At 38.9% G+C, this 14,558-nt stretch overlaps 1 protein-coding gene across 4 annotated transcripts in view; it reads left to right on the forward strand.

The window, feature by feature from the left end:
• The window catches only part of Fam120c (family with sequence similarity 120 member C), a 183,886-nt gene that overhangs the window by 67,030 nt on the left and 102,298 nt on the right, over positions 1 to 14,558 (forward strand). For all 4 annotated transcript variants that reach the window (XR_015442377.1, XM_004873525.4, XM_013068768.3 and 1 more), the window contains exons 8-10: positions 262 to 535; positions 1,145 to 1,316; positions 14,228 to 14,477. Coding sequence is in view for 3 of the 4 variants with exons in the window: in XM_004873525.4 (XP_004873582.1) it covers positions 262 to 535; positions 1,145 to 1,316; positions 14,228 to 14,477 (696 nt within the window). In the remaining variant the exon portion in view is untranslated. The remainder of the gene's footprint in view (positions 1 to 261; positions 536 to 1,144; positions 1,317 to 14,227; positions 14,478 to 14,558) is intronic.

Genomic DNA, 14,558 nt, shown 5'->3' on the forward strand with positions numbered 1-14,558 from the left:
TAGTTCTAATTATTTTCTTAGAATATAAGCAGACTACAACCATGACCTCTTAAAAATATAAAAAATTTGGAGTGATTCCTATGACTTTTGATTATTTTGGTTTGTATCAGGTGAAAGAAGCCAGGAAGGCAGGACACTGAGAGTGTCCTGACCCCCAGAAGGGTTTGTAAGATTTTGTGAGATGACAGTGGACATACTGAGAAGAAATAACTTTTATCAACCTCCTTTTTCTATTCTATACTGTCTTGCTAAATTTTTTAGTCACATCACAGAAACACTTCAGCAGCAGCCTGGATGGGAAGATTCCAATGGTAACAGAGGGTCTTGGGCACAGCCTGTTGATACGGAAGTTTCAGAAGCCAACCTAGGTGATGGTGAGCCTCACATCCCATCTCTACTGTCTATGTCTACAAGGAACCACATGGACATCACCATTCCGCCCTTACCTCCAGTAGCTCCGGAAGTCTTACGAGTCGCTGAACATAGACACAGGAGGGGCCTTATGTATCCATATATCTACCATGTCCTCACTAAGGTGAGACAGCACATTAGCACTTAGCTTCTTGCTCTAAACAGTACTTTATACTCACTGAGACTGTTAAGTTGTCAAAAAAAAACGTGACTGTCAGTATCTAGGAGATTAAAGGAGACCACATGTGCTGATGCGCCCCTCATTGTATTAAGGGGCTCAAGTGAGATGGGACCATATAGTCATTAGTTCCTTATATGAGAATTATAATTGTGACATTTTGAAATAGTGCACCAAGTTGGTGGGCTCTGGCTCTAGGGATAGGCATAGTCTAAGAAGAGGCTTTGTGCCCTTGTTCCTTATCCTTATCTCTTCCTTTACTTCTACACAATTGCTCTCCTCCTCTGGTCTTATACAAATTCATACCCCAGGAAAATGCCGAAGACAGACTCCACCTTGTCAGCTATAAGTTGACCACAGCTAAGATGGTTAAAGTGGAATTATAGCTTACAAGTTGTGGTCAGCTGGGCTTCTTACAGCTTTTTAATCTGAAACTGCTGAAACAAATAGAAAATTTAATACTTAGGCTACAGTTCATTATGGGCTCTTCTAAGCTCAGTTCCAGACTTTGAAGAAACTAATTTTCTCCTTTTCCCTGGATCATTCTCTTATTAGGGTGAGATTAAGATCCCTGTATGTATTGAGGATGAGTGTAACATGGAGCTACCCCCAGCTGCTCTTCTGTTCCGATCAGCTCGTCAGTATGTATATGGAGTCCTTTTTAGTTTGGCGGAGACACAACGGAAAATGGAACGCCTGGCCATTCGGCGGCGGCTACCTGTGGAAGGTAAGTGTAGTTCTAGCTTTGACAGTTCTCTCATTTTACACCATACTTTTGGGTATGGCGCTGTCTTTAAGAAAATACATCATTCACCAGAATACATATTTATATGAAAGACACGTTAATGTAAACCCCAAATCTGCAATCATCAAGCATTCAAAATGACTTACTTATAAGAACTATGCCGAGCTTTTGGAATATAAAAGTGTATCTTGCACAATTTTTCCTCCCCAGGCTTTTGTTTTGAGATTAAATCCTATAGGTAGTTGAAGTCATTGAAACCATTGGGATTTTTAAGCTACAGAGTGCCATGGTCAAATTAGTATGTTCAACAGAACACTTTAGATTTTGCTTCCAAGAAGATGGAATAGATTAGGTGTACTTTCCCTGTTCCTTCTACTAATTACAGCTAAACTTCAGGACATTATATATAAAACAAGCATGGGCCGGGGACTTACCTCAATGGTTCCACTGCCTGCCTCGCAAGCGCAAGGTCCCAAGTTTGATCCCTGGTACCAAAAAAAACCCAAACAAACAAACAAGCACAAGTTACCCTATATTTAAGTAGGAGAGAAGGCAGACTGGCTAATGACCTTGGGACCCAAGAAATTTCCCTAGGTTTCTCTTATATGTCCTAGACTGGGTGCAGGACCAGCTGGCTGGCAGTCCAGAAATGTCAACAGTTGCAGACCACACACATACATGTGCATGGCTTATTTCTCTGGCCAAAGGACTGAAAGGAGCAACCTAGCCACACAGAAAATTTTTGGTAATAACTGCTGTACTCCAGCCAAACAATATGGAAAAAAGCGGTCTATCCCCACCACTAAAGGGTGTTGTGAAGATCTATTCTTACCAGGCTGTAATGAGGTGTTCATCTGCCTGCTGGGGAGGAGTCAGATGAGGTCAAATTAGAAGCTAAGACTTCCATTGCCACTTAGCTATAATTATGTAGTGTCCTCTTTTATCCACCAGAGTGGTCAGAAAAGGCCTGCTAAAAAACACAAGATTTAAATAAGATCTAGGGTCTTTTAAATAATACTCAAAATGTTCAGGTTTTCATTGAAAATTCCTTATTATACCAAGAACCAGGAAGATTTCAAATTGTGGTCTTATGAGCTGTGCATGATGGCACACACCTGTAATCCCAGCACTTGGGAGGCTGAGGCAAGAGGATCTCTGTGAGTTTGAGACCAGCCTGGGCTACATAGTGAGTTCAAGCCCAGCCTGAACTACATAGCAAGACCCTGTCTCAAAACACCACAGAGAGAGAGAGAGAGATCTCAAACTGACTGAGAATAAATTAACAAAATGACAAAAGTCTGAATTATTGGATAAAGATTTCAGAGCAGCCATCATTAAAATGTTCTAGTAATTGCAAATATGCTTGAAACAAAAGTAGAAATTCCAAGCAAAGAAATAGATTTAAAGAATGAAATGGAAATTAAGAAAAATACAATAATCAAAATAAAACACTGGATTCTGAATGGGTTAAATGGCAGAGTGGAACAAGAGTATGGAATCAGCCTAAAAACAGAGCAACAGAAATTATACTCTGGGCCGGGGATTTAGCTCAGTGGTTTCGCCGCCTGCTGCACAAGCACAAGGACCGGGATTCGATCCCCAGTACCAAAAAAAAAAAAAAAAAACCACAAAAAAAAGACTGAAAAACGAACAAGGACTGGTAGGATTATAACAAAAGATCTAATATTTATATTTTCAGGTTCTCAGGACAGGAGAAAGAATAAAACTGCAGAAGTATTCAAAGAAATAATGGCTAGAGTAGCCTCAGATTTAGACCTACAGATTCAAGAAATTGAGTAATAACCCCCCACAATCCTTATCAAGGTAGACATGGTCACATTTTCCAAAGTTAATTAAGTTACTTAAAGAAGCCTGATATAGATGATACTTTATTTATAGGGGAAAAAAGAATTCATTATCAAGCAAAAAGATCTTTTAATAATGAAGGAGAAATCAGGACATTTTCAGATGAAGGAAAGCTATGATAATGTTTCACAAGCAGACTTAACCCTGAAAAAACAGCTAAAAGTAGGGATTTTTTTGTTGTTTTTGAAAGAAGATATTTCTGTGGCTCAGGCTGTTCTCAAACTCCCAGGATCAAATGACTCTCTTAGCGATGTATGAGTAACTGCAACTATTGGCATGCACCACTCTGACTAGCTAAGGTAGTTCTTTATACAGGAAGAAAATGATAAAAGAAGCCAGGGTGATGATGCATACCTGTAATCCCAGTGCTCAGCAAGCTCAAGTATGAGGATTGTGAGTTCGAGGCGAGCCTGGGGTATGTAGCAAGTTCAAAGCCACCTTGAACTACATAATAAGTCCAAAGCCACCTTGGATTACATAGTGAGATCCTGTCTCAAAAAACAAACAGAAACTTAAAAGAAGAATCTTGGAAATCAAGAAAAAAGCGAAAATAGAAAAATCCAAAAGTATAGATAAATAAATAGACGTGCCATCTCTTCAATTTCTAAAGTATGTTTTACATTGAAGCAAAACTGCTTAACATGGTTCTCAATGTAGGTAGAGAAAAGTACTTACTTTGGTTTTTTTGAGACAGAGTTTTACTGTGTAGTTCAAGCTGGCCTTGAACTCACTATGTACCCCAGGCTGTTCTCAAACTCACAAGCCTTGTAGAGAAAATATTTTATACATTTGTAAATGTTATAATGTGAGCCAGGCATGGTGGCACATGCCTGTAATCCCAGCACATAGAAAACTGAGGCAAGGGGATCTCCATGAGTTTGAGGCCAGCCCAGACTACATAGTTCAAGAGCCTGGAATATGTAGTAAGACCCTGTCTCAAAAAAAAAAAAAACAGTGTCATAGGGTAAAGGGGGATAACATAGGCCAATTTCCTATACTTTTCTCAAACTGGTACAGTGTCAGTACCAGTAGGCAATAATAAGATATGCGTATCATTGATTGATTGATTGATTGATTGATATTGATGCTGTGGATTCAACCCAGGGCTTTGTGCATTCTAAGCACATACTGTATTAGTGAGCTCCCCTTCCTACCAGGTCCTCTCTATATATCTTTTTTTGTACATATTCTAGGTATTAAATTATATACATAATGGGGGTGGGGGGTAGCTTAGTGGTAGAGCTTGTGCCTAGCATACATAGGCCCAGGGTTCAATCCCCAGCCCTCTCCCCAAAAGATATATAAAGAGAAACACATAAAACAGTAATGGTGAAGTCAAAGTGGAATCCTAAAATTTGTTCAAGTAATCCACAGGAAAGAGAGAACAAGAAAACAGAGAAGGAAAATCAGAACATAAACAAATATAAAATGATTTAATATGCAATATATCAATAGTTATATGAAGTATATTTAGTCTATACCAGTGGTGAGGAACCTATGGCACGCGTGCCATTTGTTTTTAAGACAAAAGATGTTAATGTATGAGGTGTTTTTTCTAAACTGCAACCTCAGTATTCAGGTTTAATTGCAGTGTTGGCACTTTGTGATGGGCAAGTGGGCTATGGGTTGTAGTTTGAGTACTCGTCTCTAGAAAGTTCTCTATACCAATTAAGGTCTATACCAATTAAAATGCAAAGCTTGGGAGACTGAATAAAAAACAAGGCCCAACTATATGCAGCCTACAAAAGATTCACTTGAAATATACATGATATTGGTAGATTGAATATAAAAGGATGGAAAATAATCTACCATGCAAACCTTAAAAGAAAGCAGGAATGGCTGTATTAATACCATATGTAGTAGATTTCTGAGAAAAGAAAATTCCAGGGGCAGAGAGAAAGATTATATAATGGTAAAAGGGTTAATCTACCAAGAAGGCATAGCAGTACCTAATATGTGTCCCCAAATAACAGAACCACAAAATATGCAGTGCAATAACTGATATAACTGAAAGGAGATATAAACAAATCCACAATTATAGAGGCTTCAGCTCCCCTTATAATAATGGATGGGACTGCTAAACAAATTCAATAAAGGTATAGAAGAACTCAACAACGTAATCAACAATTAGGCTCTGACTGACTCTTATCAAACATACAACTATTCTTTTTATGCACTGACAGCAGGTGCCAAGATAGATCATATCATTGGTCATAAAACAAAACATAATGAATTTTAAATCACTGAAATTATGCAGAGCATTTTGTTTGTGATACTGGGAATCAAAACCGGGGCCTTCATATTGAGATACATCCCAGCCCTTTATTTTTGGGGGGGGGGGCGGTGCCAGTGATCAAACTCAGGACCTTGCACTTGTGAGGCAGATGTGATGCCACTGAGCTAAATCCTTGGCCCCTTAGCCCTTTATTTTTGAGATGGAGGTCTCACTGAGTTGCCCTCACTGGGCTCTAACTTGTGATCTTTCTGCCTCAGCGTCCCAGAGTGCTGAGATTGCAGGCATGTGCCACCACACCCAGCACAGAGAGCTAATTCTTATATGTCTATAAAATCAAAGTAGAAATCAATAACAGAAAGATAACAAAACCTAGATGTAGGACCGGGGATTTAGCTCAGTGGTGCCACCGCCTGCCTCACAAGTGTAAGGTCCTGAGTTCATTCCCTGGTACCAAAAGAAAAAAAAAACCTAGACGTGGTGACACACAGCTGTAATCTCAGCATTTGTGAGACTGAGGCAGGAGAATCACTGCAAGTTTCAGGCCAGCCTGGGCTATATAGTGAGTTCAAGGCCAGCATAAACTGCATAGTGAGACACTGTCTCAAGAAACAAACAAAAAAGAAAGAAAAGATATCTGCAAATATTTGGAAAATAAACCACATCTGTATGATCTATCAAGGAAGAAATTTTTAGGGAAAGAAAAATACATTGAAATGAATGAAAGTAAAATATAGATGTCCCTCAACTTACAATAGAGTTATGTCTTGATAAATGTATGGTAAATGGAAAACATCTTAGGTTGAAAATTCATTTAAGATACCTAACAAAAAAGAAATACCTAACATACTGAGCATATAGCTTAGTAACACAGCACACTGTAGAGTAATGCCCTAATACTAAAACCAGATGAAGATACTACATTAACATTTCAGACTAATATAACATCATATGAAGTTAAACATGATAAAATCATATATCAATGTATGTTATGGACTGAATATGTGTGTCCCCCTACCAGTACATATGAACAAATTCTTCTTATGTTCAAATAGTAACCCTCAATGTGATGGTTTGGGGGGGGGTGCTTAGGAGGTCATTAGATCATTTTGGTGGAGTCTTCATGAGTAGAATTAACACTGTTATGAAAGGGACCCCAGAGAGCTGTATCTTCTCTCTGCCATGTGAAAATACAAGAGAAGACAGCCATCTGCAAACCAGGAAGCAGGCCTTTATCAACTCTGTCTGCCAACACTTGGATCTTGGGATTTTCAGCCTCCACAACTATGAGAAATAAATGTCTATTGTTTATTAGCCACCCAGTCTATGATACTGTGTTATATTAGCAGGTGGACAAAGACAATATAGATGCAAACATTCTTAACAAAATATATGCCAGTAGAACAACATAAAATCAAATAAAGAAGGTGGGACTGGTAGCACAGTCCTGTAATTCCAGCTACTATAATTACAGTCTTGTAATTCCAGGCAAGAGGACTTTGAAATTCCAGGCCAGCCTGAGAAACTTACCAAGCCCTTGTCTCAAAAAAGGGGTGCTGTGTGGGCCGGGGATTTAGCTCAGTGGTTCCGGCACCAGCCTCACAAGCGCAAGTTCCCAAGTTCAATCCCGAGTACCAAAAAAAAGGGGGGGGGTGTTGCCATGGGTATGTAGTTCAGGGATGGAGTGCTCCTGGGTTCAATCTCCTCTCTACCAAAAAAAAAAAGAAAAACAGAAAGAAACAAACAAACAAAAAAAGAATTATATAGCATGGCCAAGTAAGGTTTATTCCATTGTTGCAAGGCTGGTTCTGCATGCTGGTAAAACCAGCAACTTGTAGGTGATACCAAGATCTGCTGTCAGTGGGAGCAGTAGCTAGGCCCCCTTGGACCATGGGTGCAGTGGCTTCTGTGTGCCTGGATGGCTGAGCACAGTAAAATGAATCCTGGGAAATGAGTTCCCTGTGAGCTTTTTGAGGTGGAACCTAGGGGCTATCTTCTCAAACAAAAGGTTAGCACTTTTGCATTCCTGAGCTTGTGATGGGTGAGGTTTTGCTGGTTCCTGAGATGTCCTCAGGGCATCTTTCTTCTTGTCCCTGTACAAAGTATTTGGTTTCTATTTAAGGGCACTAATCTCTTCAGTAGCCACACTTCCTTGAGCCCCAACTTTATATATGATTTTTTTCTGCCTTATATCCCCCAATTTACACTATAAATATGGCTAAAAGCAGCCAGCAATACCTATACCCCACCCTGAATGTTGAGATGCTTTGAAATTTCATCCACCAGATCGATTCACCACCTTTGATCTCAATCTTCTGTAAAATCTCAAGACATGAGCAAAATATAGACAAATTTTCTGCAATAGCCTAGCCCACATGGCCTCTAGTCCAACTGCTATTATAGTCCTTGTTCCCAATTGAAACTTCCTGAACATGGCCTATACTGTCTTCATTCTTATTAGCATTTTGGTCTTCTGAGCTCTGACCAGAATCACCCATCAGACTCTACTTGCAGCATTCTAGGGCTTCTCTAGCCTGCATCTTCAAACCTTTCCAAACTCCTCCACACACTGGCTCCAGAGGCTTCTAAACCACATTGCCAGGTTTAGTCATAGCAATGACCCTTCTCCTCTAGTACCAATTTTTTGTATTAATCAGCTTTCCTGTTGTTGAACACAGTATCTGACACCTACAACTTAAAGGAGGAGAAGTTTAACATGCTCATGGTTTCAGTCTATAATCGGCTGGCTCTAAGGTAGAAACCTCACGGTGCAAGGACATGGAGGAGCAAAGCTTCACACTTCAAGGTGGCCAGGAAGCTGAGCAGAACAGTGCCAGAGAGAAAGGGTGAGGGACTAAAGATAGACCTAAAGGCCATGCTTCCATGATCCACCCAGACACACCTGGAAGTGTGCTCCACCAATCCCTGGGCAGATTCCAAGTCAAGCAAGTTGACACTCCAGCTTAAACACCATAGAAGAGAACTTCCTCACCTTGAGAAAGAACATCTACAAAACACTTAACAGCTAACATTATACTTAATGTTGAAAGACTGAATGTTTTTCTCTTGTGTCAGGAAAAAGCCTAAAATGGCTACTCTTTAGCATAGTCCTGGAACTTTTATCCAGAGCAGTAAGACAAGAAAACTAAATAGAAGACACAATCTAGTAAATGTATTTGTTGCCTTTCTGTTGCTGGAACAGCATGCCTGACATACACAACTTAAAGGAAGAAATGTTTACTTTAGCTCACATTTTCAGAGGTTTCATCTGTGGTCGACTGGCTCCAAGGCCAAAACTGCATGGTAGAGGAAAGCTGTTCACATCATGGCAGCCAAGAAGCAGAGAGAAAGGGAAATAGATAAAGGGGAAGTGGCCAGGGACAAGAATATGCCCTTCCAGGTTAAATCCCCAAGCCCTGCCTCGTAACAGCTCATTCAACAATGAATTCATCAGTGAATTAATCCATTGATGAGGTTAGTGCCCTCATGATGTAATCACTTTCCAAAAGCCTTACCTGTAAAGACATGAGCCATTGGGGGGACATTTTTTATCTAAACCATAAAAGTAAAGATGTTAATTCTCTCTAGATTGATACATAAGTTTGATATATCTTATCCAAATCCTAGCAAGATTATTTATAGTTAGAAACGATATATATAGCTATATATAGAGGTGTAGACAAGATTATTCAAATATTTATATGGAAAAGCAAAGGAATTAGATGAAGAGCATGCTTGTAATCCAAGTACTCAGGAGGCTGAGACAGGATGATTTTGAATTTAAAAAGTCAAACTGGAAAAGAAAAAAAAAAGAGAATAAACAGAAGCAGTCACTGAAACTAACTATAAGACTTATTATGTTGCTATACTAATTTAAGACTGTGTGGTATTGGTGGAGATTTTGACATAGATCAATAAACTATAATTAGCTATCCAGAAATAGTTCTATGGAACTATGGCCAATTCTTTAGAAAGCTGCAAAAGCACTTCATAGGATTGATAGTATTTTTTAATTGTGTTGGGTCAACTGTAAATTCATAATTAAACAGGTTTACATGGCTACACAAATTACCTTCCAGATTGGCAGTACCTTTTTATATTCCCACCAGCAATTTATGCAAGATCCAGTTTCCAGTAGTCACTGAACCCAACTGTAAGACTTATTATGTTGCTACAGTAATTCTAAAGTATGTAAAGAAATCTCGAACTGAAGGTTGTTTTTTTCAATATTTTTTATTTGTACATGTTTGTAGTACGTAATGATTACATTCATTGTGGGGAGTTGGTACATGTACATAACATCTTAATTTTTTAAAATTTTATTGATACATTTTAGGTATACAATATAATGACATTCATCATTGGAAATTTGCACCTTTACATAATTTATCCCCTTTCCCTCTCAAAACTGAACATTACAAAGACAATCTAATTAGAAGAAATTAGCAAATATTGTGCACAGACACTTCACTAAAGCAGATAAACATATTGCAAATAAAAATGTAAGATGATGTTTAACATCCTTAATCATTAGAGAAATGCAAATTAAAACCACAGTGAAATTTTACCACATACCTATCAAAACAGCTAAGGTGAATAATAGTGATAATAGTAACAAATGCCAGAGAGGATGCAGAGAAACTGGATCTTTCATAAATTGCTGGTGAGAATGTACAGTAAAATGGTTCTTCCAGTATAGAAGATAATTTGTCATTTCCTATCAAAACTAAAAGTAGACTTACTACATATCCCAGCACTTGGGTATTTATACTCTTGGGTATTTATCCCAGGGAATTGTAGACTTATTTTTATGTAGAAACTTCATGAGATAGCATTTTATTTATTTATTTTTGTAGGTTTTGGAGAAATATGTATCAGTTCATTTTATTTGGGTATTCAATAATGTCCTTGGTGATAATGCTGACTCCATGGCTTCTGACCCCAGAATTGACCCTGCTGCCACTGGTTGTAGCCCTGAGATTGATTTTTGTAGCCACGATTGTTTCGTCGTCCTCTGAAGTTCTGGTTATCATTCCCTCTGTTAGGCATTCCACCTTGTTTGTAGTTCCCTCTATTTGAATAGCCACCTTGGCCAGGATAAGCAGGGCCCACCACCGTCACCACCTCTGGACAGCTTTTTATTAATTATCTGTGTGTGTGTGTGTGTGTGCGTGCGTGCACTAAGCTTTTTTGTATTTGTGCTTTTGCAGCTTTCTAGAGAATTGGTTGTAGTTTCATGGAACTATTTCTGGATTTCTAGTTATAGTCTATTGATCTATATGTCAAACCCAGGGCCTTGTGCATGCTAGGAAAATACTCTACCAAAAGCTTTATTTTTTATTTACTTACATATAAATACTGTTTTTGCATAATACTGAGGATTGAACTTAGGGCCTCATGCATGCTAAATAGCATTATTTTTTTTTTTTTGGTTGTTTGAGACAGGGTCTCACTTTGTAGTTCAGGCTGGCCCTGAACTCACTTTGTAGCCCAGGGTGGCCTTGAACTCATAGCGATCCTCCTGTCTCTACCTCCTGAGTGCTGCAATTACAGGCGTGTGCCACCATGCCTGGCAAATAGCTTTATTCTTAATAGCCCCAAACTGTATATAGCCCAAATATCCTTCAGAGGGTGACTGGTTAAGCTATGGTACATCAGTGCCACAAAAAAAACCTGTTGATTCTGCAACATGGATAGATTTCAAGGACTTTTTTGTTTTTTTTGAGACAGAGCCTCACTTTGTAGTTCAGGCTGGCCTTAAACTCACTGTGTAGCCCAGGCTGAACTCGAGCTCACAGTGACCCTCCTGCCTCAGCCTCCCAAGTGCTGAGATTACAGGCATTTACCACCATGCCTGGCCTTCTAGGGCATTATTCTTCGAGAAAACACCTATCACAAATCATATACAGTTTGATTCCATTTTTGTAACATTTTCAAAATGATAAAAGTGTAGAAATGTAGAACACATTAATGTTACCATGAGTAGGGATGATGAGGGAAGGTATTAGGTGTAATAGTAAAGGGCAGCATGCTAGAAATCTTGTGACTATGGAATTTTGTATCTTTTTTTGTTTGTTTGAGGAGGAGTTCCTGTGTTATCCAGTTACCTAGGCTGGTCTCAAATTTGTTAAGCGCAGCCAGTCTTCCCATCTCAGCCTTTCAAGTAGCTGGGATTATAGGTATGCACCACTGCACCCACCTAGTTCTATGTCTTAATTAGTCTAGTCTGGGCCTCACTATATAACCCTCGAATGTGCTGTGTAGCCCAAGCTGGCCTGGAACACAAGATCCTCCTACCTTAGTCTCCCCAGTGCTGGGATTACAGTGCCACTATGCCCAGCTAGTCCTATATATTGATTGCAGTTGTGGCTGCATGGATCAGCATAACATACTGTATTTCTCTGAAAATTTAAGACTGGAACTTAAATTATTTTGCTCCAAAAGATGCAATAGGGCTTATTTTGAGGAGATGTCTTTTTTTAATGTACAACAGTCTACATTTATTCATGTACAAAAATCTACATTTTTTCAAATATAATCATGTCATCTTGGAACATCGTCATAACTCACTAAACTTCGAATTCTGGCCTGAATTTCTTTTTTTTTTTTTTTTTTTGGTACCGGGGATCGAACTCGGGTCCTTGCGCTTGCGCAGCAGGCAGCGAAACCACTGAGCTAAATCCCTGGCCCTGGCCTCAATTTCTTATGACTCCACTTCCCATAGAACCATCGGCCCCAGCCTCTCATGTCCAACAATAGAGCTGTCCTTAAACAAGCATTTCTTGCCTGTGTACCCTGCTTGTAGCACATTGGGAACACAGCTGTCAGTGATTTTATCAAATGGATTTTTCAACCAAGTCATGACCTCTTGCAAGCTAGGCTTCACAGTTTCCGTTATGTCGAGTGTGAATTGTATGAGACAGGAGTGGCAGTAAGAATGATGGTCCACACAAAAGCGACAAAAACTTGTCAGTACCAAAATTCAGAAAATGTTTCTTTATGTCACATGAGTGCATTAAGTACATCCATTACAACACACAGCCTATTGAATTATGAAGATTCATATTAAACACAACCATGTCTGTTCATTATCAAGTGTGAATGTTATTTGTACATTGTGTCTGTACTCTGGCCATTCAGCAATAGGTCTCAAGTTCATCTGTTTACATGGGCATTTACCTCCCATCCAAAGGCATCTGTTTGGGTATTTACAAATGATTAATTATAATTTATATTATCATTTATTTTAAGTATTGTCAATATTATTTAGATTTAGCTGTACTTTATCATTCAGTGTGTCCACCATATGTTGCAACGTATGTACTAAATGCGTCCATCTGGCTGGCAACAAGCATCCTGAAAATCATGCTAGGGCTTATTTTCTGGTTAGGTCTTATTTTCAGGGAGATACGGTAGAACTACACACCGCTGTTGTTACAATATTAATTCCTGGGCTTTTGTGTCCTAATTATTTAAGATAAAACTATTAGAGAAAACTAGGTAATGTACACACAGGACTTCCCCTATTGTTTTTGCAACTCCTTATGAGTCTATAATGATTTCAACTAAAGCAGATTCTTTACAAAAGAGCACTCTGGGACTGGGGATGTAGCTTAGAGTTAGATCATTCAACCAAGCATGGATGAGCTCTGAATTTTGCTTCCCAGCATTGCAAAAAAATTATTTAAAACACTCTGGTTGTAGAGCATGGGTGTGAGAGGGACCAAACAAGATGAAGGTAGGAACAAACAGTCTGGAGACTCCTGTCAGGTGAAAAGTGTTGTCTGAACTATTACAGTATTTGTTATTTTGGAGAAGAGTCAGGTGGAAGGGAGATGGGGTTAGAATCAGCAGGACCTCGGTAAAAACAGGCTTTTGGGGAGTTAAGGAGAAAGAGGACTCTGGCATGACTACTAAATCTCTAGTTTGGGTGTTTGAGTAGATAGTAGGCATCTGAAATAAAAGAGACAAAACGCTGAATGTGATGGCACACGCCTGTAATTCCAGCTACTTGAGAGGATCATAAGTTTGAGGCCAGCCTGGCCAATTTGGTGAGGCCTTGTCTCAAAATTTAAATGGGGAAAGGAACTGGGGATCTAGTTCACTATTTTATAAGTTCAATCCATCATAGTTTAGGAGCCTGAGCTGTAGAGAGAAGCCATATTTTTCTGGTCTGTTACCTTTGTAAATCTAAAAAATGTTGGATTTTTTTTGGGGGGGGGGTGTTTATTATTATGATTTTTTTTGAGACAAAGTATAGCTATATTGCCTGGGCTGGCCCAGAATTCCTGGGCTCAAGTGATCCTCCTGCCTCAGCCTCCTGAGTAACTGGAATTATAAGCATGCATCAACCATGACCAACATGTTGGTTTTATGAGAACTTTGTGTAAATCCTTAATCTATTATGAAACCAAATATTCACATAATTTTTCCTTAGACTTCTTTCTTTGTCTAGGATGGTTTATCTTCTTAAATTCAATGTAATTACAAACTGTGTGATATTGGTCTTTGATTTCTTTTTCTGAAAAACAAACACTGTTTTGTAATAATGTCATCATAATAGGTCCCTCTCAGGGTTTTTTAGAAAATTAAATGAGATAATATATACAAAATACTTAGTATATTCCAGCACTGAATAAATGCTTACTACTGATGTTAATGTTGCTAATGATAAAAATTATAGTGACAAAAAAATTAAAAGATATTGAAATGTGATAGATCCTGTTAATAGTAGCGAACTATAGAAATGCTCAGATCCTTTACAGCCTATTTTTCCTCAATTTCTGTTTTCTAGTTCCATCAGTGATTCTTAAAGAATGGTCTGCATATAAAGGGAAGTCACCTCAAACTCCTGAGCTGGTGTCTGCACTGACATTTCGGGAATGGACTTGCCCAAACCTCAAGAAGCTCTGGCTGGGGAAAGCAGTTGAGGACAAGAACAGAAGGATGCGGGCTTTCCTGGCATGTATGAAGTCAGACACACCCAGTATGCTGAATCCAGCTAATGTCCCTACCCATCTGCTGCTTATGTGCTGTGTACTCCGGTAAGCTGTGTGACAGGATGATGACCACTTCTAGTTCCTATATCTTTTACTTTAAAAAAAATTAATTTTATTGGTACATTT

The sequence above is a fragment of the Heterocephalus glaber genome, unplaced genomic scaffold (genome assembly GCF_053883595.1).
Source record: "Heterocephalus glaber isolate CG9 unplaced genomic scaffold, H.glaber_assembly_v1.0 deba00001545, whole genome shotgun sequence".
Lineage (NCBI taxonomy): Eukaryota > Metazoa > Chordata > Mammalia > Rodentia > Bathyergidae > Heterocephalus > Heterocephalus glaber.